Source organism: Manis pentadactyla, chromosome 2 (genome assembly GCF_030020395.1).
Source record: "Manis pentadactyla isolate mManPen7 chromosome 2, mManPen7.hap1, whole genome shotgun sequence".
NCBI classification, from domain to species: Eukaryota; Metazoa; Chordata; class Mammalia; order Pholidota; family Manidae; genus Manis; species Manis pentadactyla.
In genome coordinates, this window is record NC_080020.1 from 32,296,654 (window position 1) to 32,320,256 (window position 23,603).

At 41.7% G+C, this 23,603-nt stretch overlaps 1 protein-coding gene across 1 annotated transcript in view; it reads left to right on the top strand.

Moving 5' to 3' along the window:
* ITK (IL2 inducible T cell kinase) overlaps positions 1-23,148 on the top strand; it is a 73,906-nt gene extending 50,758 nt beyond the window's left edge. The window contains exons 9-17 of the mRNA XM_036913086.2: positions 9,576-9,658; positions 11,489-11,622; positions 12,001-12,075; positions 13,760-13,931; positions 14,320-14,536; positions 15,445-15,509; positions 15,600-15,718; positions 18,471-18,628; positions 21,645-23,148. Coding sequence (XP_036768981.1) covers positions 9,576-9,658; positions 11,489-11,622; positions 12,001-12,075; positions 13,760-13,931; positions 14,320-14,536; positions 15,445-15,509; positions 15,600-15,718; positions 18,471-18,628; positions 21,645-21,716 — 1,095 coding nt within the window. The 3' untranslated portion in view covers positions 21,717-23,148. The remainder of the gene's footprint in view (positions 1-9,575; positions 9,659-11,488; positions 11,623-12,000; positions 12,076-13,759; positions 13,932-14,319; positions 14,537-15,444; positions 15,510-15,599; positions 15,719-18,470; positions 18,629-21,644) is intronic.
* Positions 23,149-23,603: the final 455 nt, after the last annotated feature.

Below are 23,603 nucleotides of genomic sequence, written 5' to 3' on the forward strand. Positions count from 1 at the left end.
TGAACAAGTAGCATGCCCCTCTGTGTGTAGAAAACCCACCTTTGGGGCTGGGGGTGGAGGGGCTTGTATTGTTCTAAATCATATATACTTTACCCCATGTACTAGAAGTGTGTGCCCACAGCATGAGGTTCCTGTCTCTCTCTGGCTTGCACTGATGGCCTCACTATGTCTAAGTTAGTTATATCAAAATAATAGGTTTTGCAAATATTACCAGCACAGATTTAGAGCCAGGTAGGAACAGAGCATTAAACAGAGATAAGAGTTTAAAGTTCCTGTCAGATATGAATAAACTGGCATATCCAACTGTTTACATTTTAACAGAGCTGGCAAAACTGTCAGAGGGGTGACATGTACATTCTTGGGGTTTTCCCTTCTCCCTACTTCCCTCATGCAACCGGGAGCTTGATGTTGTTTCTCCTTTTGCCCTGCAGCAAAATCAGCACTCTGGGAAGGGCCTAAGGAGTGTATTTCCATTAAAGAAGTGATGAAGCATCCCAGACAGAAAGACTTGTGCCCCTGTCAGGGAGTGGAGAAGCCACTTCTAACATTTGTTGAATGGCATCTGGGTTAGTAGAATGCACATGAGCTCTACTCACGTACCATGTTCAAGGTTCAAATCCCAGGTCTGCCACTTACTAGTTGTGGGTCGTGAGAAAAGTCACTTGAGCTCTGTGGCACTCAGTATAGTCTTTGGCAAATTGAGGATAATAACATCTAGATTGCAATGTTGTGGTAAGGGTTGGAAATATCTGTAATGAGTCTGTTAGGTAATGAGCCCCAAAAGAGCAGAGTTTCTGTCTGTGTCTTCATTCACTTCTTTTTTTTTTTTTTGATATTTTAAATGTCTTTACTTACATAGAACAAAACAAAACAAACAAAAAACAAAAAAACAGACTAGAAAGCTCACAAAGACAATCCTGCACGATCATAGACCCCTGTATCTCATCAGAGGCAAGTAAACTGGGTACAAATAGTCCAAGGTGAGTTAGCAAACATAAATCTTGAATCTCAAAAAAAGCAAAGATGCATCATTCTGCCCTTGAGGCTGATTTCAGATATATTTTTCAATTACACTCACAGTTGCAGAGTTAAAAATCAAGGCAAAGATTTCTGATCTTTAACCTTCTTGTATTGTCTTAGTCCTTACCTATCTACAAGAGCTTATTGAAAATTAATTGTCCCTTATTCAAGGTTCAGACATTTTTTCATTGCTGCAATCTGGAAAGAGCCCTTTTGAAGTAGAAGCATAAGCTAACGGTTCTGTTTTCAGTTAAGATTAGAATATCAAGCCCTGAACTGTCCTTAAAACACAGAACATATTCCTTGAAATTATGATCCAACTTATACGACCAACATTCTTACTTTGAAATACATATCCTACACCCTAACTTGGTGTAATGACACCCCCTATCCCCCATATATACAGGAGACTGAATTTTCCAGACAGGCAAAATTTGACCTAAAAATTTAAAAATATTTAGGGACTATTTAAGACTAAATAAAGAAATGATGAATAATATATTGAATAACTTCGTGGACATTAAGCTTGACACCATGCCTGGAATTGTAGCACTTTGGTGCCCTCCTCCAATGTCATCAATACCACCCCTAAGGAAGCCACAATCCTGAATTTCATGTTATCCATCCCAGAGACTGCATTTCTTCCATTATATGCTTATTCCTAAATGGAGTATAAAATTGCTTTATGTGATTTAAAAAAATTTATACAAATGGCCTCATACTGCATGTGGTCTATCATAGATCTAGTTCTTTGATTTATCTACTGGTGTATACTTTCCAGTATTTTATTTTCAGATCTATTTGACCATTCTACCATTAGGGGATGAGTTGCCTCCTTGCCTCCACATCTTTGCAATTTTATTCAGACCTACATTCGTGCTATGTACTTGCTTTCCTGGTGCCCATTTGTAAGAGTTTCTTTTTTTTTTTACATGGAGAACAAATTCTTACATAATGAATAAGTTACATAGTGAACAGTACAAGGGCAGTCATCACAGAAACTTTTGGTTTTGCTCATGCATTATGAACTATAAACAGTCAGTTCAAATATGAATACTCATTTGGTTTTTATACTTGATTTATATGTGGATACCACATTTCTCTCTTTATTATTATTATTTTTAATAAAATGCTGAAGTGGTAGGTAGATACAAGATAAAGGTAGAAAACATAGTTTAGTGTTGTAAGAGAGCAAATGTAGATGATCAGGTGTGTGCCTGTAGACTATGTGTTAATCCAAGCTAGACAAGGGCAGTAAAACATCCACGTATGCAGAAGATTTCTCTCAGAACGGGGGGGTGAGGTTCTAAGCCTCACCTCTGTTGATCCCCAATTTCTCACCTGATGGCCCCCCTGCGACTGTGCCTGTCTTAGGTTGTTCCTCCCTTGAGGAATCTTACCCGTCTCTGGCTAACCAGTCATCTTCCGGGGCCATGCAGGGAAATGTAAAGTTGGTAAGTGAGAGAGAAGCCTTATTGTTTGAAATGGTTAGCTTTTTATTTCTTTGCATATTTATGCCCTGTAGCTTCTATGCCCAGCATTTGTCTTGAGGTATCTTTACCACTTGGAAGAATTATGATACTTGGTAAATTTGATATGAGGCACGAATTCTATTTAAGGGTTGTAATTAGGAAGGAAGAAGAAAAGCTATAGAAGTAGCAGGCGGCAGAAAACATGGGAAGATTGATTATTTCTTTGACATATCTTCCTGTAGAGTAACTTCAGCATGTATAGGTTTTAAGCTACTACTTAAATTGCACACACACATTAACATAATAGGAGTATAGTTACATAACCAAAGCATACCTGTAATTACCAGCCATCTCCAGTGAAACCAAGAAAACCAGTTAGGCACCTTAGGCATTTGTGAAAACTAATCTATGATATGGTGGATATTGTCCAACTGAACTTGAACAGTCTGAGAGAAATCAGACAAATTAAAACAACCCATTCCTGGGGAATGTTCACATCCCTTATGTTCTTTTAACAGTAAATAGCCTGTAGTTGTAAGATTTTGGAGCGCTACAATTTGCACTTCTCCTAATTCTTGGTTGAGTTCCAACAGTATAGATCCAGTCAAATTTGTTGTTTTACTGTATGCACAGGCCAGCTTAGATATCTCCTTCATTCCCATGGCAAGTCCAGGAATTGGTGGGATGAGTGCATCTACAGCTGTAGCAGTGCGTGGATCGTTGTTGGGGTTTTTTGATGATCATCTTCTGGCATGAGTCTTCCAGAGAGTGCTGATGTTGGAAGTTCTCTTTCATATCGTATCTTAGTTCATTTTCGGGGTAGCCAAATTAGGCTTTGATCTTCTGTATAAACGCAAACAGACCCTTTGCCTACACTTTTATATGCCCTTTATACCCTTGTGTAGAACTCATTGGAGGTTACCACACAGGAACTGCCCTTTTTGTTTTGTTTTGTTTTGTTTTGTTTTTGGTATCACTAATCTACACTTACATGACGAATATTATGTTTACTAGGCTCTCCCCTATACCAGGTCTCCCCTATAAACCCCTTTACAGTCACTGTCTATCAGCATAGCAAAATGTTGTAGAATCACTACTTGCCTTCTCTGTGTTGTACAGCCCTCCCTTTTCTCCTACCCCCCCATGCATGTTAATCTTAATACCCCCCTACTTCTGCCTCCCCCTTATCCCTCCCTACCCACCCATCCTCCACAGTCCCTTTCCCTTTGGTACCTGTTAGTCCATTCTTGAGTTCTGTGATTCTGGCGCTGTTTTGTTCCTTCAGTTTTTCCTTTGTTCTTATATTCCACAGATAAGTGAAATCATTTGGTATTTCTCTTTCTCCGCTTGGCTTGTTTCACTGAGCATAATACCCTCCAGCTCCATCCATGTTGCTGCAAATGATTGGATTTGCCCTTTTCTTATGGCTGAGTAGTATTCCATTGTGTATATGTACCACCTCTTCTTTATCCATTCATCTATCGAAGGACATTTAGGTTGCTTCCAATTCTTGGCTATTGTAAATAGTGCTGCCATAAACATAGAGGTGCACTGATCTTTCTCATACTTGATTGCTGCATTCTTAGGGTAAATTCCTAGGAGTGCAATTCCTGGGTCAAATGGTAAGTCTGTTTTGAGCATTATGATGTACCTCCATACTGCTTTCCACAATGGTTGAACTAACTTACATTCCCACCAGCAGTGTAGGAGGGTTCCCCTTTCTCCACAGCCTCGCCAACATTTGTTGTTGTTTGTCTTTTGGATGGCAGCCATCCTTACTGGTGTGAGGTGATACCTCATTGTAGTTTTAATTTGCATTTCTCTGATAATTAGCGATGTGGAGCATCTTTTCATGTGTCTGTTGGCCATCTGTATTTCTTTTTTGGAGAACTGTCTGTTCAGTTCCTCTGCCCATTTTTTAATTGGGTTATTTATTTTTTGTTTGTTGAGGTGTGTGAGCTCTTTATATATTCTGGACGTCAAGCCTTTATCGGATGTGTCATTTTCAAATATATTCTCCCATACTGTAGGGATCCTTTTTGTTCTATTGATGGTGTCTTTTGCTGTACAGAAGCTTTTCAGCTTAATATAGTCCCACTTACTCATTTTTGCTGTTGTTTTCCTTGCCCGGGGAGATATGTTCAAGAAGAGGTCACTCATGTTTATGTCTAAGAGGTTTTTGCCTATGTTTTCTTCCAAGAGTTTAATGGTTCCATGGCTTACATTCAGGTCTTTGATCCATTTTGAGTTTACTTTTGTATATGGGGTTAGACAATGGTCCAGTTTCATTCTCCTACATGTAGCTGTCCAGTTTTGCCAGCACCACCTGTTGAAGAGACTGTCATTTCGCCATTGTATGTCCATGGCTCCTTTATCAAATATTAATTGACCATATATGTCTGGGTTAATGTCTGGATTCTCTAGTCTGTTCCATTGGTCTGTGGCTCTGCTCTTGTGCCAGTACCAAATTGTCTTGATTACTATGGCTTTATAGTTGAGCTTGAAGTTGGGGAGTGAGATGCCCCCTACTTTATTCTTCTTTCTCAGGATTGCTTTGGCTATTCGGGGTCTTTGGTGTTTCCATATGAATTTTTGAATTATTTGTTCCAGTTCATTGAAGAATGTTGCTGGTAGTTTCATAGGGATTGCATCAAATCTGTATATTGCTTTGGGCAGGATGGCCATTTTGACGATATTAATTCTTCCTAGCCACGAGCATGGGATGAGTTTCCATCTGTTAGTGTCCCCTTTAATTTCTCTTAAGAGTGACTTGTAGTTTTCAGAGTATAAGTCTTTCACTTCTTTGGTTAGGTTTATTCCTAGGTATTTTATTTTTTTTGATGCAATTGTGAATGGAGTTGTTTTCCTGATTTCTCTCTCTGTTGGTTCATTGTTAGTATATAGGAAAGCCACAGATTTCTGTGTGTTGATTTTGTATCCTGCAACTTTGCTGTATTCCGATATCAGTTCTAGTAGTTTTGGGGTGGAGTCTTTAGGGTTTTTTATGTACAGTATCATGTCATCTGCAAATAGTGACAGTTTAACTTCTTCTTTAGCAATCTGGATTCCTTGTATTTCTTTGTTTTGTCTGATTGCCATGGCTAGGACCTCCAGCACTATGTTAAATAACAGTGGGGAGAGTGGGCATCCCTGTCTAGTTCCCGATCTCAGAGGAAATGCTTTCAGCTTCTCGCTGTTCAATATAATGTTGGCTGTCGGTTTATCATACATGGCCTTTATTATGTTGAGGTACTTGCCCTCTATTACCATTTTGCTGAAAGTTTTTAACATGAATGGATGTTGAACTTTGTCAAATGCTTTTTCAGCATCTATGGAGATGATCATGTGGTTTTTGTCTTTCTTTTTGTTGATGTGGTGGATGATGATGATGGACTTTCGAATGTTGTACCATCCTTGCATCCCTGGGATGAATCCCACTTGGTCATGGTGTATGATCCTTTTGATGTATTTTTGAACTCGGTTTGCTAATATTTTGTTGAGTATTTTTGCATCTACGTTCATCAGGGATATTGGTCTGTAGTTTTCTTTTTTGGTGGGGTCTTTGCCTGGTTTTGGTATTAGGGTGATGTTAGCTTCATAGAATGAGTTTGGGAGTATCCCCTCCTCCTCTATTTTTTGGAAAACTTTAAGGAGAATGGGTATTATGTCTTCCCTGTATGTCTGATAAAATTCCGAGGTAAATCCATCTGGCCCGGGGGTTTTGTTCTTTGGTAGTTTTTTGATTACCGCTTCAATTTCGTTGCTGGTAATTGGTCTGTTTAGATTTTCTGTTTCTTCCTGGGTCAATCTTGGAAGGTTGTATTTTTCTAGGAAGTTGTCCATTTCTCCTAGGTTTCCCAGCTTGTTAGCATATAGGTTTTCATAGTATTCTCTAATAATTCTTTGTATTTCTGTGGGGTCCGTCGTGATTTTTCCTTTCTCGTTTCTGATACTGTTGATTTGTGTTGACTCTCTTTTCTTCTTAATAAGTCTGGCTAGAGGCTTATCTATTTTGTTTATTTTCTCGAAGAGCCAGCTCTTGGTTTCATTGATTTTTGCTATTGTTTTATTCTTCTCAATTTTATTTATTTCTTCTCTGATCTTTATTATGTCCCTCCTTCTGCTGACCTTAGGCCTCATCTGTTCTTCTTTTTCCAATTTCAATAATTGTGACATTAGACCATTCATTTAGGATTGCTCTTCCTTTTTTAAATAGGCTTGGATTGCTATATATTTTCCTCTTAAGACTGCTTTTGCTCTGTCCCACAGAAGTTGGGTCTTAGTGTTGTTGTTGTCATTTGTTTCCATATATTGCTGGATCTCCATTTTGATTTGGTCATTGATCCATTGATTATTTAGGAGCGTGTTGTTAAGCCTCCATGTGTTTGTGAGCCTCTTTGCTTTCTTTGTACAGTTTATTTCTAGTTTTATGCCTTTGTGGTCTGAAAAGTTGGTTGGTAGGATTTCAATCTTTTGGAATTTTCTGAGGCTCTTTTTGTGGCCTAGTATGTGGTCTATTCTGGAGAATGTTCCATGTGCACTTGAGAAGAATGTATATCCTGTTGCTTTTGGATGTAGAGTTCTATAGATGTCTATTAGGTCCATGTGCTCTACTGTGTTGTTCAGTGCTTCCGTGTCCTTACTTATTTTCTGCCCAGTGGATCTATCCTTTGGGGTGAGTGGTGTGTTGAAGTCTCCTAGAATGAATGCATTGCAGTCTATATCCCCCTTTAGTTCTGTTAGTATTTGTTTCACATATGCTGGTGCTCCTGTGTTGAGTGCATATATATTTAGAATGGTTATATCCTCTTGTTTGACTGAGCCCTTTATCATTATGTAGTGTCCTTCTTTATCTCTTGTTACTTTCTTTGTTTTGAAGTCTATTTTGTCTGATAGTAGTACTGCAACCCCTGCTTTCTTCTCACTGTTGTTTGCTTGAAATATGTTTTTCCATCCCTTGACTTTTAGTCTGTACATGTCTTTGGGTTTGAGGTGAGTTTCTTGTAAGCAGCATATAGATGGGTCTTGCTTTTTTATCCATTCTGTTACTCTGTGTCTTTTGATTGGTGCATTCAACCCATTAACATTTAGGGTGACTATTGAAAGATATGTACTTATTGCCATTGCAGGCTTTATATTCGTGGTTACCAAAGGTTCAAGGTTAGCCTCTTTAGTATCTTACTGCCTAACTTAGCTCGCTTATTGAGCTGTTATATACACTGTCTGGAGATTCTTTTCTTCTCTCCCTTCTTGTTCCTCCTCCTCGATTCTTCATATGTTGGGTGTTTTGTGCTGTGCTCTTTCTAGGAGTGCTCCCATCTAGAGCAGTCCCTGTAAGATGTTCTGTAGAGGTGGTTTGTGGGAAGCAAATTCCCTCAGCTTTTGTTTGTCTGGGAATTGTTTAATCCCACCGTCATATTTGAATGATAGTCGTGCTGGATACAGTATCCTTGGTTCAAGGCCCTTCTGTTTCATTGTATTAAATATATCATGCCATTCTCTTCTGGCCTGTAGGGTTTCTGTTGAGAAATCTGATGTTAGCCTGATGGGTTTCCCTTTATAGGTGACCTTTTTCTCTCTAGCTGCCTTTAACACTCTTTCTTTGTCCTTGATCTTTGCCATTTTAATTATTATGTGTCTTGGTGTTGTCCTTCTTGGATCCTTTCTGTTGGGGTTCTGTGTATTTCCGTGGTCTGTTCGATTATTTCCTCCCCCAGTTTGGGGAAGTTTTCAGCAATTATTTCTTCTAAGATACTTTCCATCTCTTTTCTTCTCTCTTCTTCTTCTGGGACCCCTATAATACAGATGTTGTTCCTTTTGGATTGGTCACACAGTTCTCTTAACATTGTTTCATTCCTGGAGATCCTTTTGTCTCTCTCTATGTCAGCTTCTATGCGTTCCTGTTCTCTGGTTTCAATTCCATCAATGGCCTCTTGCATCCTATCCATTCTGCTTATAAACCCTTCCAGAGTTTGTTTCATTTCTGCGATCTCCTTTCTGGCATCTGTGATCTCCCTCCGGACTTCATCCCATTTCTCTTGCGTATTTCTCTGCATCTCTGTCAGCATGTTTATGATTCTTATTTTGAATTCTTTGTCAGGAAGACTGGTTAGGTCTGTCTCCTTCTCTGGTGTTGTCTCTGTGATCTTTGTCTGCCTGTAGCTTTGCCTTTTCATGGTGATAGGAATAGTCTGCAGAACTGGGACAAGTGACGGCTGGAAGGACTTCCTTTCTTGTTGGTTTGTGGCCCTCCTCTCCCCCTTCGCGAGGCACTGGGTTCTCTCAGGTGCGGATGTGGTCTGGATATTGTCCTGTGTCCTCTGGTCTTTATTCTAGGAAGGGTTGTCTTTGTTATATTTTCATAGATATATGTTGTTTTGGGAGGAGATTTCCGCTGCTCTACTCACGCCGCCATCTTCCGCCCCTCCTCTGTCATTCACTTCTTATATCATCACTTAGAATGTTCTCTGACCCAAGCTAGGAGCTCAAAAATATCTGTTAAATGAACAAATGAACATGGTACACATTACTGCTGAAAGTTAGCATCTTGCCTATGGGTTTCAGCCCCAGTCAAGTTCACTCCATATTCAATGAGACTGAAAGGTGACAATGGAATGTTCTTGGGGTGAAAGGGTTTATACTCAACTTTATTCCCATGGTGGCAGGTCAATCACTAGAATCCCCTCCACTCGGAGCAAGTCTGCATGCAGCAAGCCGGTCTCTGCCTCTGAGCCTCTCTGCCCTGCAGCCGTCTCAGTCTCTGTCCTGGGCACTGCCACCACTCCAGTCTCTGCTCTCCTGCAGCCATGCAGCAGCACAGCCATGCCACCATGTGGCCCAGAGCACTGGGCGGAGCTCTTTATACAGAGTCAATAGTAATGTATTGCCCACACGTGTGTAATGAGCTAGATGACCAGGGCCAGGTGAGAATCCTGGCCATAGGAACCTTCACTTTATCCACAGTTGTCTCTATGGCAAACTGGCCAACAGTGTCTCTTCCTTTCACAGGCAAGAATGTGGGACTGGATGCATGAGCTTGGTGTGTGGTGATCACTAACTTTCTGTTCTTTCTAACCATTCCAGGGAAAAGAAGGAGCCTTCATGGTACGAGATTCTAGGACTCCAGGAACATACACAGTCTCTGTTTTCACCAAGGCTATCGTAAGGTACGGTGTTAATTCAGCTCAACCAAGGGGGCAGTGACAGGCCACCTTCAGCAATGTCAGGCAGTGTAAGAGGTAGGGGGGTCACTAGAAATGATGTCTTTTCCTTGTTCCCTCTGAGAAAACCAAGGCCAGGGAGATGAAGTCACTTAGCTGGAAAGTGACAGAGCCGGATGCCAGGTTCCCCTCCCAGTTAGCATCCCTGAGTACAGAGCTCTATGGAAATAAAACACCTGGCCCTGTATCTGGTGAGTTTATAATTTAACCTATAGAAAAACAGAAAAGATACTTTCAGCTGGAAGTGAGAAGTTATTAATTCTAGTTCTGGCTCTAATACAGCTACCTGCCATTTATGGAGTCCTCACTATGTGCCAGAACTTTACAGGCCGTCCCTGATCCTAGGAGGTCCTGAAGCAGCTTCTATGCTCTCTCCCATAAAAGAAGCCAAGGCTGAAGGAGCTGGTGCCGCCTCCCAGAGGCAACGCAGCTCACGTGGCCAAGCCGCCTTCATGCTCCAGCCTGCTGGCGGCAGGGCTCCCGCTGCTCGTCTGCCCCTCTCAGGGACCTCACTTCCCTTCTCTGTGAAATGATGTCTTAGGGCTTCTCTAGGTCTCCAATTCTCTGCTAATTAGAAAATTAGTAAAAACAAAGTAATTTGACAATGACCGAAGTCTAATAAGAATTAAAAGAAGATAAAAAAAATTAATCATCAAGGTGTCCTCTGAGAATACTTCTTGGAGGACAAAGGACATGAGCCAGGCTTGGAGCGCGAGCAGGGTTTAGGCATGTGGGGAAGAGCAAGGGCCCTGTCCATGATGGGACGGAAAGCACCTTGCTCAGCCATGCCGGGGGACAGTGAGGACAGCGACCTACCTTTCTATAAAGGATGGTGGAGAAGGAGTGAAAAAGTCTGTGCTGGGGTCTGCAAGACCACCCCAGTCTGGATGATTCACCCGCAAGACTCACAGAGCTCAGCATATAGTTATACTCGAGGCTGAGATTTATTACAGTGAAAGAATACAAAGCCAGAGCAGCAAAGGGAAAGGCACGTGGAGCAAAATCCAGGGGAAACCCAGTGCAAGCTTCCAAGAGGCCCTCCTCACGGGAGTCACACAGTAGGTGCTTGATTCCTCCAGAAACAATTACAACAATGGGGTGACACAAAGGGGTGAAGTGATGTCTTCCCAGAGAAGCTCGTGAGGGTCCCAGAGCCCAGGGATTTTGTGAGTCACGTAGGTTGTCACATAGGTCCCCTCTCCCTAGAACAGAGCAAAATTCCAGACTCCTAGAAGAAAAACAGGGGTTGAGCATAAACCACACTGTTGGTACAAACAGTTTAGGCCAGGGAGCCATCCTTATCAGTTAGAAAATGATGAGAGGCCTTCTGAAATCCCAATTCACAGATGCCAGCAAAAGCCAGCCTTGCCAGCAGGCCCTGCTAAGGACAGCATTCGGGGCTGTTGTGTTAACTCCCTGGTAAGCAAAGTCCAGTTAGTACGAAGGGGCCCGAGATGCTTCCTTAACACATGCTGACAATTACTTAAATCCACATGGCAGGGAAGGCACACATTTGAGACCATACCCCGTTGTGTGCTTGTGGAAGAAACATCACCAGTCCATCACAGCACTGATTCTGACAGGGTCCAGAGGCAGCCTCAGAGTCCTTTTTAATACAGTGCCCGGGGCCAACCTGTTAACAAGGCACACAGGTTGAACTCTAGCTGCCATCCTTGTGAGAGGTTAAAAACCACAGCTGATGGAAATCTGGTACTAGCAGACATTTTTGTGTCTAAACATTGCTTCTCAATAATCGCTTTGTTTTATTTGTTGAAGTGAGACCAACCCTTGTATAAAGCACTATCACATCAAGGAAACAAATGACAACCCGAAGCGGTATTATGTGGCTGAAAAGTACGTGTTTGATTCTATCCCTCTCCTCATCAATTATCACCAACACAATGGAGGAGGTGAGTTCTACAGGCCAGGCCTGAGGGGGACTCTCACTGTGGAACTTGGAGAAAGGTGACAAATGCCAGCAGGGTTGCTTCACCTCAGACAGCTGGCTGTAAATAATCCATAAATAATACTAAATATACAAATGGAGAAGGATGCCAAACATTTGATTATATCACATATTGGCAAATTCTGCTCTTGGGATCATGGTATCTCACCACCTGCCCACCTGTTTTTATGGCTTTCCTCCAGGAGGGTGTGATAGTGATTGGGCTTTTGAGATTTGTTTTTCACAATAAAGTAGTTTTTGCATTGGATTAAATTTTTCCTAGTGATTTAACTTGCCTCAGTAAAACTCTTAACTACCACCTTTCACTCTTTAATCGACTCAGGACTGGTCACAAGACTCCGGTATCCAGTTTGTTCCTGGAGGCAGAAAGCCCCGGTCACAGCAGGACTGAGATACGGTGAGCAGTACATTCAGGGCTGTTATGTACTTGTACTAACTCGCACCCCTAAAGGTCTGGGAAAATTCTAAAGGGACTTCCCATGAACCTAACTATTCCCCGATTTAACATGACTATTAAAGTAGGTCACTGCATATCTGGAGATCGTGTGCATTTACAATGTGTGTAAGAGAGATGAACATTTACAATGTGTGTAAGAGAGATGTATATATACGAGCACATTTATCTAGACCAAATCAACATCTATTGGCTTTAGGCAAGAGTTCAGCAGTGAAGTGTTCATTGGGCATCTGCTTTGTACAGAGCACTCCCCTATATGGTATAGAAAAAAAGTATTAGAAAACAGTGCCTTAGCACCATGTTCCCACCTGTCTTCCAAAACTTCTGTATCATCTAGCTCATTGGGTATGGATCCATTGCAAGAGCCAGAGATGGGAGCATTGTGAAGTGTTTGTCTGCATAGACGTGTTACATTTTTTTCCCAGGACCTTTAGGCAGGGCATGCATCTATAGGCCCTATGTTCCTTCCTGTCCTATGGAACTGCTTCACTCATCTGCCTGGAACCTGAAGGCATTGGAGTATGCATCCCCTGCTCCAAATTGTGCTGGTTGAGGAGAAGGCTGGTGTAATTCTCATTTTGTATCTCCTAGATTGGTGGTTCTCAAAGTCCAGTGTGCATCATAGTCACTGGGGATCCGTGTTTAAAATGCTGACTCCCAGTGCCTATCTGACAATTACCAAAGTACAACCCCAGACAGAGGAGTCCTGACATCTGCATTTTAGACAGGTGCCCTTGGTGATTTTGATGGGGGATAGAAGGTACTACTTTGAGAAACTCTGCCATGGGCTCTGCATCCCTAACCAGCACCATATCTGGCACACAGTAGGTTCTTGGTAATGTTTTCTGTTGCGTCTCTGCTTCCAAGAGGTAGAAATTGAGCTGTTTATGGTATTTGACCAAACTTCAGGAAAAAATAATGCCTCTTTAGCTGCTTTACAAAGATAAGGTCATTTTTGATAGCTATAGACTCCTAATATATCTGTGCTGGATGGGATCTCAGAGATTGTTTTATGAACCCACTCATTTTGTCAGTGTGAAAACCGAAACTCAGATTCCTTCTTTTCATTTACTGAACATTTATTGAGCACCTACCACATGTTCAGATACCATGCCTGCTTGGACTACTGTACCAGCCCTCTGGGAATCCCCATCCTTATCCCCTGCCCCCACCCCTGCTCAGGTCCAGCAGAGGGCTGTGTACATAGTGGATGCTCTTGATGAATAAATGAATGAATGATCAGCTCAAATGAAATTTGCTCTATGTGAAAAATGATAATAAAAAAATTTTCAAACAGGTATAGATAATGGTTGGGACCTTACCAGAGCCCTTTCATTTACTTTCTTTGATATCCTGATAATGTCATCCCCCTTTCTCTTTCCATGTAATCTTTCCACATACATTTTTCATAGTTTTAAATGCATATCCCATGTTATCATCTGGAAAAAAAAGATAATATCCATCTCTCTATGATAGTTCTAAGTCCAGGGCTTATACTATTTGCCATCTTTTGGTTATGTTAGCAGTAGGCTAACATTCTACATAGGGCTACACAGTCTCCTGGCAGCACTATACATCACGTCTTCTGCTTGCCAACCCTGAGAGCCCTCTCTCTCTCTTCCAGGGAAATGGGTGATCGATCCCTCAGAGCTCACTTTCGTGCAGGAGATTGGCAGCGGGCAGTTTGGGTTGGTACATCTTGGCTACTGGCTGAACAAGGACAAGGTGGCCATCAAAACCATTCAGGAAGGGGCTATGTCAGAAGAGGACTTCATAGAGGAAGCTGAAGTCATGATGTGAGTGGCCTCATGCAAGTATGCAAGGATGCATTGGGGAGGATATTCTGTGCTGTGTTCTGTAAATGCCATTCTGATGTCATGCCATGCCACTTCCCTGCTGAAATCCAGTGATGGCTTCCTGTGACAGGGAGAATAAAATCAAACTCCTCATCATGGTCTACAAGCCTGTCATGGTCTGGCCCTGTCTGATCCCCATTCTCATCTCCTATCCATCTCTCCTCTGGCCTATGATAGGTTAGCCACACTGGCCTCTGTCAGTCCTCACTCACGACGGCTGACTCCCTGCCATCCTTCAGGTCTTAATGACATGTTTTTGTTTTGGTGAGGGAATGCATTTTTGGGAGATGGAGTTTAGACCATCTTTCCCCTTGCCTTTTTCCTCCAGGAAACTCTCTCACCCCAAACTGGTCCAGCTCTATGGGGTATGCCTGGAGCAGGCCCCCATCTGCCTGGTGTTTGAGTTCATGGAGCACGGCTGTCTGTCAGATCACCTGCGCAATCAGCGGGGGCTCTTTGCTGCAGAGACCCTGCTGGGCATGTGCCTGGATGTGTGTGAGGGAATGGCTTACCTGGAAGAGGCATGTGTTATCCACAGAGATCTGGTAAGAGGGTGCCAGGTGAACACCTATAGGTCTAAGGTGAAGGGGTATGTCACACTGAAATGCAGAGCTACCAGTATTGGGAATGCATTAATCAACAAAAAGTCCCAGGGCATCTCCCTTCCCCTCCCAACTTCTTCCTTCCTCCACCCACTTTGGGCTGTCTTGGGGGGCTGTGTTTCATGAGCACTCAGACCTGCTTTGTTTCCAGCCCCACCTCTTTCACCCTCTGCGTCTAAGCCTACATTCTTCCAACGTGAAGCTAACAGCCTCTCCTTAACTGCTCTGTGCCTTAGTTTCTTCCTGATAAAATGAAAGAAATGGACATGTGCAGTTTTGCTCAGTGTTATCCAAAGATCTACCAGAATCACCCTCAGAATCTTGCTCAGGAATGTTCATTTAAACGTGTCCCCCTATGATTGAAATTGGGGACTCACTAGAGTCTTTTACGGCTAAGGACTCTTCCAGTGCAACATTCTGTGATTCTTATTGAGGACTAGGTTCTTCCCTTATTGCGGAACAGTTTTAGGAAGATTAGCAAACTCGAAACATTCTTATTTTAGGCAAATGGGTGGCAGTTTCTCATGCCATTCCTAATGTTAGCATTTCCTACTGCATCAGGTTGCATTAGAGGATATTGTTGGCTAGACAACACCATGGATTTCTAATTAGGATTCTAAGAATGAAAATAAAAGACCAGACTTACTCATCCTGATAAAGGATCTCGCACAGCCAACTTTTTGACAAACGTCCATCAGGCGCTCTTGAAGCTTAATCAACACTTGTAGAGCTCCTCAATACCCTCCTACAACAGTGCCTAGAAAAGCAAAGCGCTATGATTACAGGAGACTCTGTAATTGCTGATTATCCACCAACTGTTTTCCATTCCCTGTTTGCCTGTTTCTCTCCAGGCTGCCCGAAACTGCTTAGTGGGAGAGAACCAAGTCATCAAGGTGTCTGACTTTGGGATGACAAGGTAATGCAGGGATGTGGGGCCCCCAGTGTCTCAGGAATGGGGCACAGGCCCTGAGAGCATTCGAACATATTCCGTCCGCTCTCATCCCAGGTTTGTCCTTGATGATCAATACACCAGTTCCACAGGCACCAAATTCCCCGTGAAGTGGGCCTCCCCAGAAGTCTTCTCCTTCAGTCGCTACAGCAGCAAGTCAGATGTGTGGTCATTTGGTGAGTATCATTCTGGTCCACCCCCATGTGATCTAGAACTGCCAGCCAGCTGTTTTATTTGTCAAATTTAAGCAACTACTTGCCTGGAACTCAGGATGCTGAGGGAGTCCCACTGATAGTTTGGGAGTAGTAACAGCTCTGAAAAGTAAGAAGGCCTCGTTATTGTATTTGTTCTTGGTGATCTATAAAATGGGGGTAAAAATGAGAGAGGAAACAGGATTCTGGTGATACCTTCTGTGAGATTAAAAGCTAGAAGAGTCAGGTGATTAGAATATGCATTCCTTTAGGGGTGGGACCTTATTTTGTCCAACATTATATTCCCACATTTAATCCTCAATACCTGTTTTACTCATTCATTTGACACCGATTCATTGAGCATCCACTACATGCCAGGGGCTAATATAGGTGCTCACAATGCAGTGCTGCTTAGGATAGAAAAGATGCCTCTTCTCTTGGAGTTAAATTTTAGGGGGAGACATAACAATTACATAAACAAGCTAATAGTTACGTATATAAGATAGAGTCAGGCAGTAGTAAGTAAGTGCTATAATCAAACAAAATAGTAAGGGGATAGAGAGTGACTGGAAGGGTCTGTTTTAAATAGCTTGATCTGGGAAGGCATCTCTGGGCAGGTGACTGTTGAGCAGAGGTCTGGAATGATGAGAGGGAGGCTTCCCCGTATGAAGATCCAGGGTACAGTGTCCCTGACAGAGGAACCCACAAGTGAAAAAGCTTGATGTGTCCAAAGAAAAGGGTGGTACTGTCTTAGAGGAAAACTAATAGGCTCTGAAATTGGAAGTCCATAATAATGTAATTCAAATTTCTGATAATCACAAGTGAGCATTAATGAGAGGCAAAATGAATGGTGATGTGAAAGAAAGTACTAAATATCCTTGCTGGATTTGTCATGTCACCCTAAGCCACCGTCTGTGTGTACTAAAGCATGCACAAAAATATACCAGACAATCTCTTTCATTGGATAACAAGAAGGGTTATATCTTGGACTGGAACGGGTGAAGTTCGATCTTGCCATTTTATATGAAGGGAAAGTTTGCCAAGTGTGTTGACCAATAGTAGAGCCAAGGGGAAGCTGACTAATTAAATCTCTTAGGAGAAGAACTAGTTTTAAAGGCTTCAGCATTTTAGAATATCCATTTCCAACAAACAAATGGTTTTTTAATTTTGAGTCCTTTTGAACTGTTCCTTAAAACAGCTTCCCTGTTTGACAGCCTAGGCTTAGCTGTGACTTTGTTGGTCAAATTTAAGTTACAGAAGAAACTTGGGAGAAATAAAATGGCACTAGAGCAATCTCAAAAGATTCTCCCTTCCCCAGGTCATCAAACTAGGAGGGATATAGCTGGAGAGCAGCTGGTCCCTGGCACCGAGCTGGATGTCCCAGAAAGAGATGTTCGCAGTCATGCCACTTTGACACATTCACCTGCTGACTCTGAATGGGGTTTATTCTGCCAGAGGTTGTCAGCCTGGGACTTTTATGCTGCATCTTATAATTACAGGGTTGAACTAAAGTCCACCCTTGCCTAGGCTGTGTCATCTGAAGTGTTCAAAGAGGAGGTTGACTGGTGGCAGTGAGTAGAAAGGGTGAGAAAGCCAGAGTATCAAGCTTGAGAAACAGAAACCTGGATGGACTGAGAGCTTGATGCCAGCCTCAAGGTCACCGGATTGGCATGCAGTTTAAGGGTTTTGCCCTAATTAGCTGTGCTATTTAAAGCAAGTCCAGTAACTTCTTTGGGCCTCACTCAATTTCTCTTCAATATATCGCAACGTTTGCATGAAAGCAATTGTTTTCAAACCAGCTTTGAGCAGCAGACTCGTTTTCCAAAGAAATCTCACTAGAAATCCTAGCATGCTGGGGTGCTAAACAGTCTTAATTACAGTCAGGTTCTAGATTTCTAAAACTCCCAAGGCACCTCTGAAGACCCCTTAGAAATTCTGATCCAGTGGTCTGGACTGAGGCCAAAGATCTTTCATTCGAACAAACTTCTGGAGTGATTTTTATTCAGGCATTTTGGGGTCATCCTTTGGAAAACTCTGCCCTAAGGGCCTATGGAATATGCTTTGAAAACACTGGGTTAGGTGATCTGCAAGCTCTGTTCCCACTCTGACATCTTGTGAAAATATTAACACAAAATCAAAGCTGTGTGTGACATTTCTACTGAGGGCAGAAAAGCAAAAGGGATTAAATCAAAGGTTAAAAATGGACAACCTGATGATGCATTTTGCTTGGTCTACTCGGTATTTTTAAAAATCAAATTGAGTTTATATTTTGAAACTCTCAATTTATGACTTCTTTTTAAAAATCAGAAAATGCGGCAATCCTGAGCCCTCATTCCCACGAACCCTAGCTGGGTGGAGCTAAATCGCATCTGTTTCCTTAAGACAGAACTTTTGCCCTCAAGTTGTCTGCAGTCCCCTTATGAGGTACACCTCATCCACTTACAATATGTGTAGACATTTGAGTTTTATGCCCTCTGCAACTGTTAGTAGTAGCATTTGAGTTAAATATAACAAAGGGCTGAGCTTGAAAATTCTTTACCACTAGGAAGATTGGGAAATCTCTGCTCTTTAGAAATAGTACAGACCTAATGAGCCTCAGATGGCTTGCTGTTGGACTTCCTGAAGGTAGGAACTTCTATCTTAATGTCAAGGAGTCTGTGATTCCGAGATGTAGGTTTGTTTGTTTACTATTTGTGAACTTTATCACTAGCTGTGCTGCACTCACCACTTCTTGTAGGTGTGCTGATGTGGGAAGTCTTCAGCGAAGGCAAAATCCCATATGAAAACCGAAGCAACTCGGAGGTGGTGGAAGACATCACTACTGGATTTCGTTTATACAAGCCACGGCTGGCCTCCTCACATATCTACCAGATCATGAATTATTGCTGGAAAGAGGTCGGTGAAGGAAATGGTTTCCCCCTGCATTATAATCTACAATGTCAGGGTCTGCCCTCTTCCCTACAGAAAGGGACTCTCTTAGGAGGATGGGCAGCAGAGTTGAGTAAAAGATTAACAAGAAAGTGACTTTGAGCATCTATTAACTAAAGAGGCCCCCCAGCCCTAAAAGAGCTGGCTTAAATATTATCTGACTTGCAATATAAGGTCACAAACCATCAAAATACTGTGAGAGAGGAAGAAGGGGGAAGGCCTTTGTCAAGATGTCAATTTTCTGAGGGAAAGGTACATCCGTAACATCATAAAACCATTAGGTATACAGGAAATTAGTTCTGTAAGTTGGTGAATAGGAATCCACTTGTGCTGCGAAAATAGTAAAGTGACTCAAGTTCATTTCATTTGTTCAACAATTCTGAGCGGGAAGCCAATCACTCTGCACGTCTCATGCCTGGGTTGCAGGCTGTGCCTTAAGCAGTATCAGCATGATGAGTCTTAGATGAGCTTTGTTGAAGGGTAACAAGCTGGGACTGAGGAAGTATAGGATACGTGGGCTTTGTCTCAGCTTTACCATTTCTTAGTCATTAATCTTGGACAATTATCTGAATCTCCTTTTTCTTACTGGTAAGAGAATTAAATCATGCTTGATCCGTATGTTCACAGAGCTCTTGTAATCAGGCACAAACAAACAATAAAGACATAAAGAAGGGCCACCAAACAAATTCAGTTCACAGGATTATATACTATAATAATTAGGAGAGCTGACATTATGTAGCACTTTTTTTTAACTTCTTTCATTGTTTTTTAAATTAATAGACATTATTGTTTACAAGTTTTAGATTTATAGAAAAATTGAACAAATAGTAGTACACAGAGTTCCCATATACCCTCCTCCTATTAATGACAAATTGTGTTAGTATGATACATTTGTTATAATAAATCCATACATTATTATTAACTAAAGCCTATAGGTTCATTCTTTGTGTTGTACAGTTGTATAAGTTTTGACAAATGTATAATTTCATGAATCTACCATTAAAATAACATAGGAAATAACTTCACTACCCTAAAATCCACTGTGCTTCACCTATTTATCCCTTCTTCCCTTCTCCTCAAACCCCTGGCAACTATCAGTCTTTTAATTGTCCAAGTTTTGCCTTTTCCAGAATGTCATATTTTGGGATCATGTAGTATGTAGCCTTCTCAGATTGGCTTCTTTCACTTAGCAGTAAGCATTTAAAATTCCCCATGTCTTTTCATGGCTTCATAGCACATTTGTTTTTATTACTGAATAATCCATTGTCTGGGTGTGCCACAGTTTTTCATCCATTCACCTACTGAAGGATACCTTGATTGCTTCCAGTTTGGGGCAATTATGAATAAAACTTCTATTATTATTTGTGTGCAGGTTTTTGTATGGACATAAATTTTCAGCTCAGTTGGGTAAATATCTAGGCGTTTGATTGCTGGATCATAAGATTGCACTGTTTAGCTTTGTAAGAAACTGCCAAGCGGTTTTCCTAAGTGGTTGTTGTACAGTTTTGCACACTCACCAGCAATGAGAGTTCATGTTGCTCCTCCAATATTTGGTGTTATTAGTGCTTTGGATTTTAGCCATTCTAATGAGTATATAGTAGTATCTTCTTGTTTTAATCTGTAATTCCCTAATGACATATGATGTTAAGCATCCTTTAATACGCTTATTTGCCATTTGTGTGCTTTCTTTGATAAGGTGTCTATTTAGATCTGCCCATTTTTAAATTGGGTTCTTTTCTTGCTTTTAAGCTTGAAGAGGTATTTATATATTTTGAATATAAGCTTTTTATCAAATATGTGTTTTGAAAATATTTTCTCCCAGCCTATGGCTTTTTTTCATTCTCTTAACACTGTCTTTTATAGAATAGAGGTTTGTAATTTTAACAAAGTTCAACATCAATTTTTTCTTTCATAAATTGTGCTTTTGTTGTTTTGTCTAAAAGGTCATTCTAAACTCAATTTACCCAGCTTTTCTTCTATGTTATCTTCTAGAAGTTTTATAAGTTTTGCACTTTACATTTAGGTCTATGATCCATTCTCAGTTAATTTTTGTGAAGGATGTAAAGTCTGTTTCTAAAGTCATTGTATTGCGTGTGGATGTCCAATGATGTCCAGCACCATTTGTTAAAAATATTTCCCTTTCTCCATTAAATTGCCTTTGCTCTTTTGTCAAAGATCAGTTGACTGTGTTCATGTGGGTCTATTTCTGAGCTGTCAACTCTGTTCCATTGATCTATTTGTCTATTCTTTCACCAATACCACACTGTCTTGACTACTGTAGCTTTAGTTAAGTCTTAAAGTCAGGTAGTGTCAGTCCTCCAACTTTGTTCTTCTTCAGTATTATTTTGGCTACCCTAAGTCTTTGGCCTTTTCATATAAACTTTAGTCAATTTGTCAATATCTACAAAATAACATGCTGGGATTCTGATTGTGATTGTGTTGAATCTATGGATCAAGTTGAGAAGAAATGACTTCTTAGCAATATAAAGTCTTCCTATCCATGAACATGGAATATTTCTCCATTTACTTAGATCTTTGATTTCTTTCTTTAGAATTTTATGTTTTTCCTAATATTGATCCTGTACATATTTTGTGAGATTTGTACCTAAATATTTTATTTCAGGTGTTATTTAGCACTTATTTTATGATGAATTTTTATATATGATTTTATTTAATTCTTACAGCAGTCTTATTAGATACTATTATTGTCCCCATTTCACAGATGATAAAACTGAGGTTCAAAGAGCTTAAGTAATAAGCTCGAGGTCACACAGGTAATGATGGAAAAGCTGAGGTTCAAAAGTAGACCATGTGATTCCAGAATACCTGCTGTCAACAACTTAGACATAATGTTTAAGATACAATAAGTATGGAAGCATCTTTAATGAACAGCAGAGGGTATTGCTATTAACTCTGGTTTGTTTGGGGTTTAGCTATGACACACAAGTACAAGGAACTCAGAGTTCTTTTCTTCCTTCTCTAGAAACCAGAAGACCGGCCACCTTTCTCCAGACTTTTGAATCAACTGGCTGAAATTGCAGAATCAGGACTTTAGCAGAGACTCAGTGCCAGGCCTCAGGCTGCAGAGCCTGAATGGGGAAAGGAAATCCTCCCTCTACAGAGCATTAAAAGCTGCTATCAGCCCAGGACTCTCCAAAGGCAATGGCCTGTGGAACTAGTCTCTGAGTGCTGTGGAGGCAGCACCATGGCAGAAGCTGGCCCTGGGGCACAGGCAGCAGGCTCTGGCACTGAGCTGGGAGCCAGGCCAGAGCAGCAGTGATGTCTCTACCCTTCCTCCAGCCTCTGTCTTGGGTGCTGCACAGACCGCAATCTGACAGCTTTCAGGCAACATTTCTTGCACTTCTTCTTAGAGAAATGGAGAGACAGGGGAGGACCCTGCAGTGTTATTTTTATTTTTATTTTAAACATGAATCTAAAGTTTGTGGTCAAGGAGCTTTTTATTTGACCCAACAACACAGAACCCAGGATATGGGGCGAGAGGAACAGGGGGAGGGCTGGTGAGTTCATTCCGATCAGAAAGACTCCACTGTGCTGTGGTGATGCTGTGGGCCCCTGCCTCCTGCCCCAGAGGATGGTGGAGCAGCTGCGTTCACATTAGAGGCCGGGTGTTCTGAGAAGCACCTTTATGACGTGTTACTCTCACGGTACCCTGCCACCTCTCTCTTTGAAGGGAGCATGATGGACTGGGGTGAATGGTTCTGATCCCACAGTTGGAGCACTGAGCGTTCAGTATCTGGGCAGAAAGCGGGCAACTGATGATGAGAACCAGCTGGTACAGAGAAAGGCTTCGGGTGGTTATCATTCCGATGTTCACCTTGAGCACCAAGCCAGGCAGATCTCCATGCCTCCCCTTCTACACAGCTCGCTTCTGTAGGCGTCCTAGGAGGAAATGATGGCTTCAGATCACCGACCCTGAGGACTCCATCATCCTTTTTTCTGGCTTCCCGGAATCAGTCCTCTCACTGCACTTTTCACCCTCGTCAACAGAGGGCAGCATTGTGTCAGACAGTGTGGCCTTGCAGAAAAATTGAAGCTTTTTTTGGCCCTAGAAATTTGCAACTTTAAGGTTAAGACTTCGAGTCTCCCCACATTCTATTTGAGGAACAGAGTTCTGTTCTTTCTCAAACCATCTGGATGGAAACTGAGTTAGGCACTGAGTGGGGTACTTTCAAGATGTACACAGTTGCCTACTGATGACTGAGCACTTAAATAAGCAAAGTGACTATGTGCTGTACTATCGGCCTTACCTGCAGAATCTCACTTTATTCACCCTGAGTTCACACCAACCCTGTGAGGTAGTGTTATTGTTCCCATTTTACCAATAATGGAACTGCCCCAAGGAAAGTATAGAGACAGAGTCTATCCTACATCTGACTCCAGGGCATGGTTTCTTTATTCCCATTCAACACTGCCTCCTATTGGGGATGAAAGGGATTGCAGAGAAGATAAATGGGAAAGGGAGGTAAGCGGGAGGCAGAAAGCCAATAAAGAAGTCTACATAGCACCACCAGCAGGTGATGTTTCCCCCTCACAGGCCGCTCTGGCTGGCGGTGTAGCCCTCCAACTTGGACTAGGATCTTCCCTTTCCTCATGTATATTCTCACCTTTTCAGAGTAATCACTTTGGAGTTACTCAGTTAATTAACCCTTTGATTCACCCACTTCACCAGAGTCATGTTGCCCAAAGCCATTTATAGATGAGCTTCAAAGCAGCTTTAAAAAGATTCTCCTTCAGGAGTGTAAACACTTCTTTTAATTATCATTCCAACTGGAGCCAGCTGCCGTCTTCTTGGACACTTTTTGGGGAAGGGTATTCCCTGATGTAACAGAGATTTAATCTTCCTACAGTGCTCAGATAAAACCCTTAGAGATTATTGGATAGTGTTGCAAATTAGCTCTAAATCTTACGATATTTTAACCAA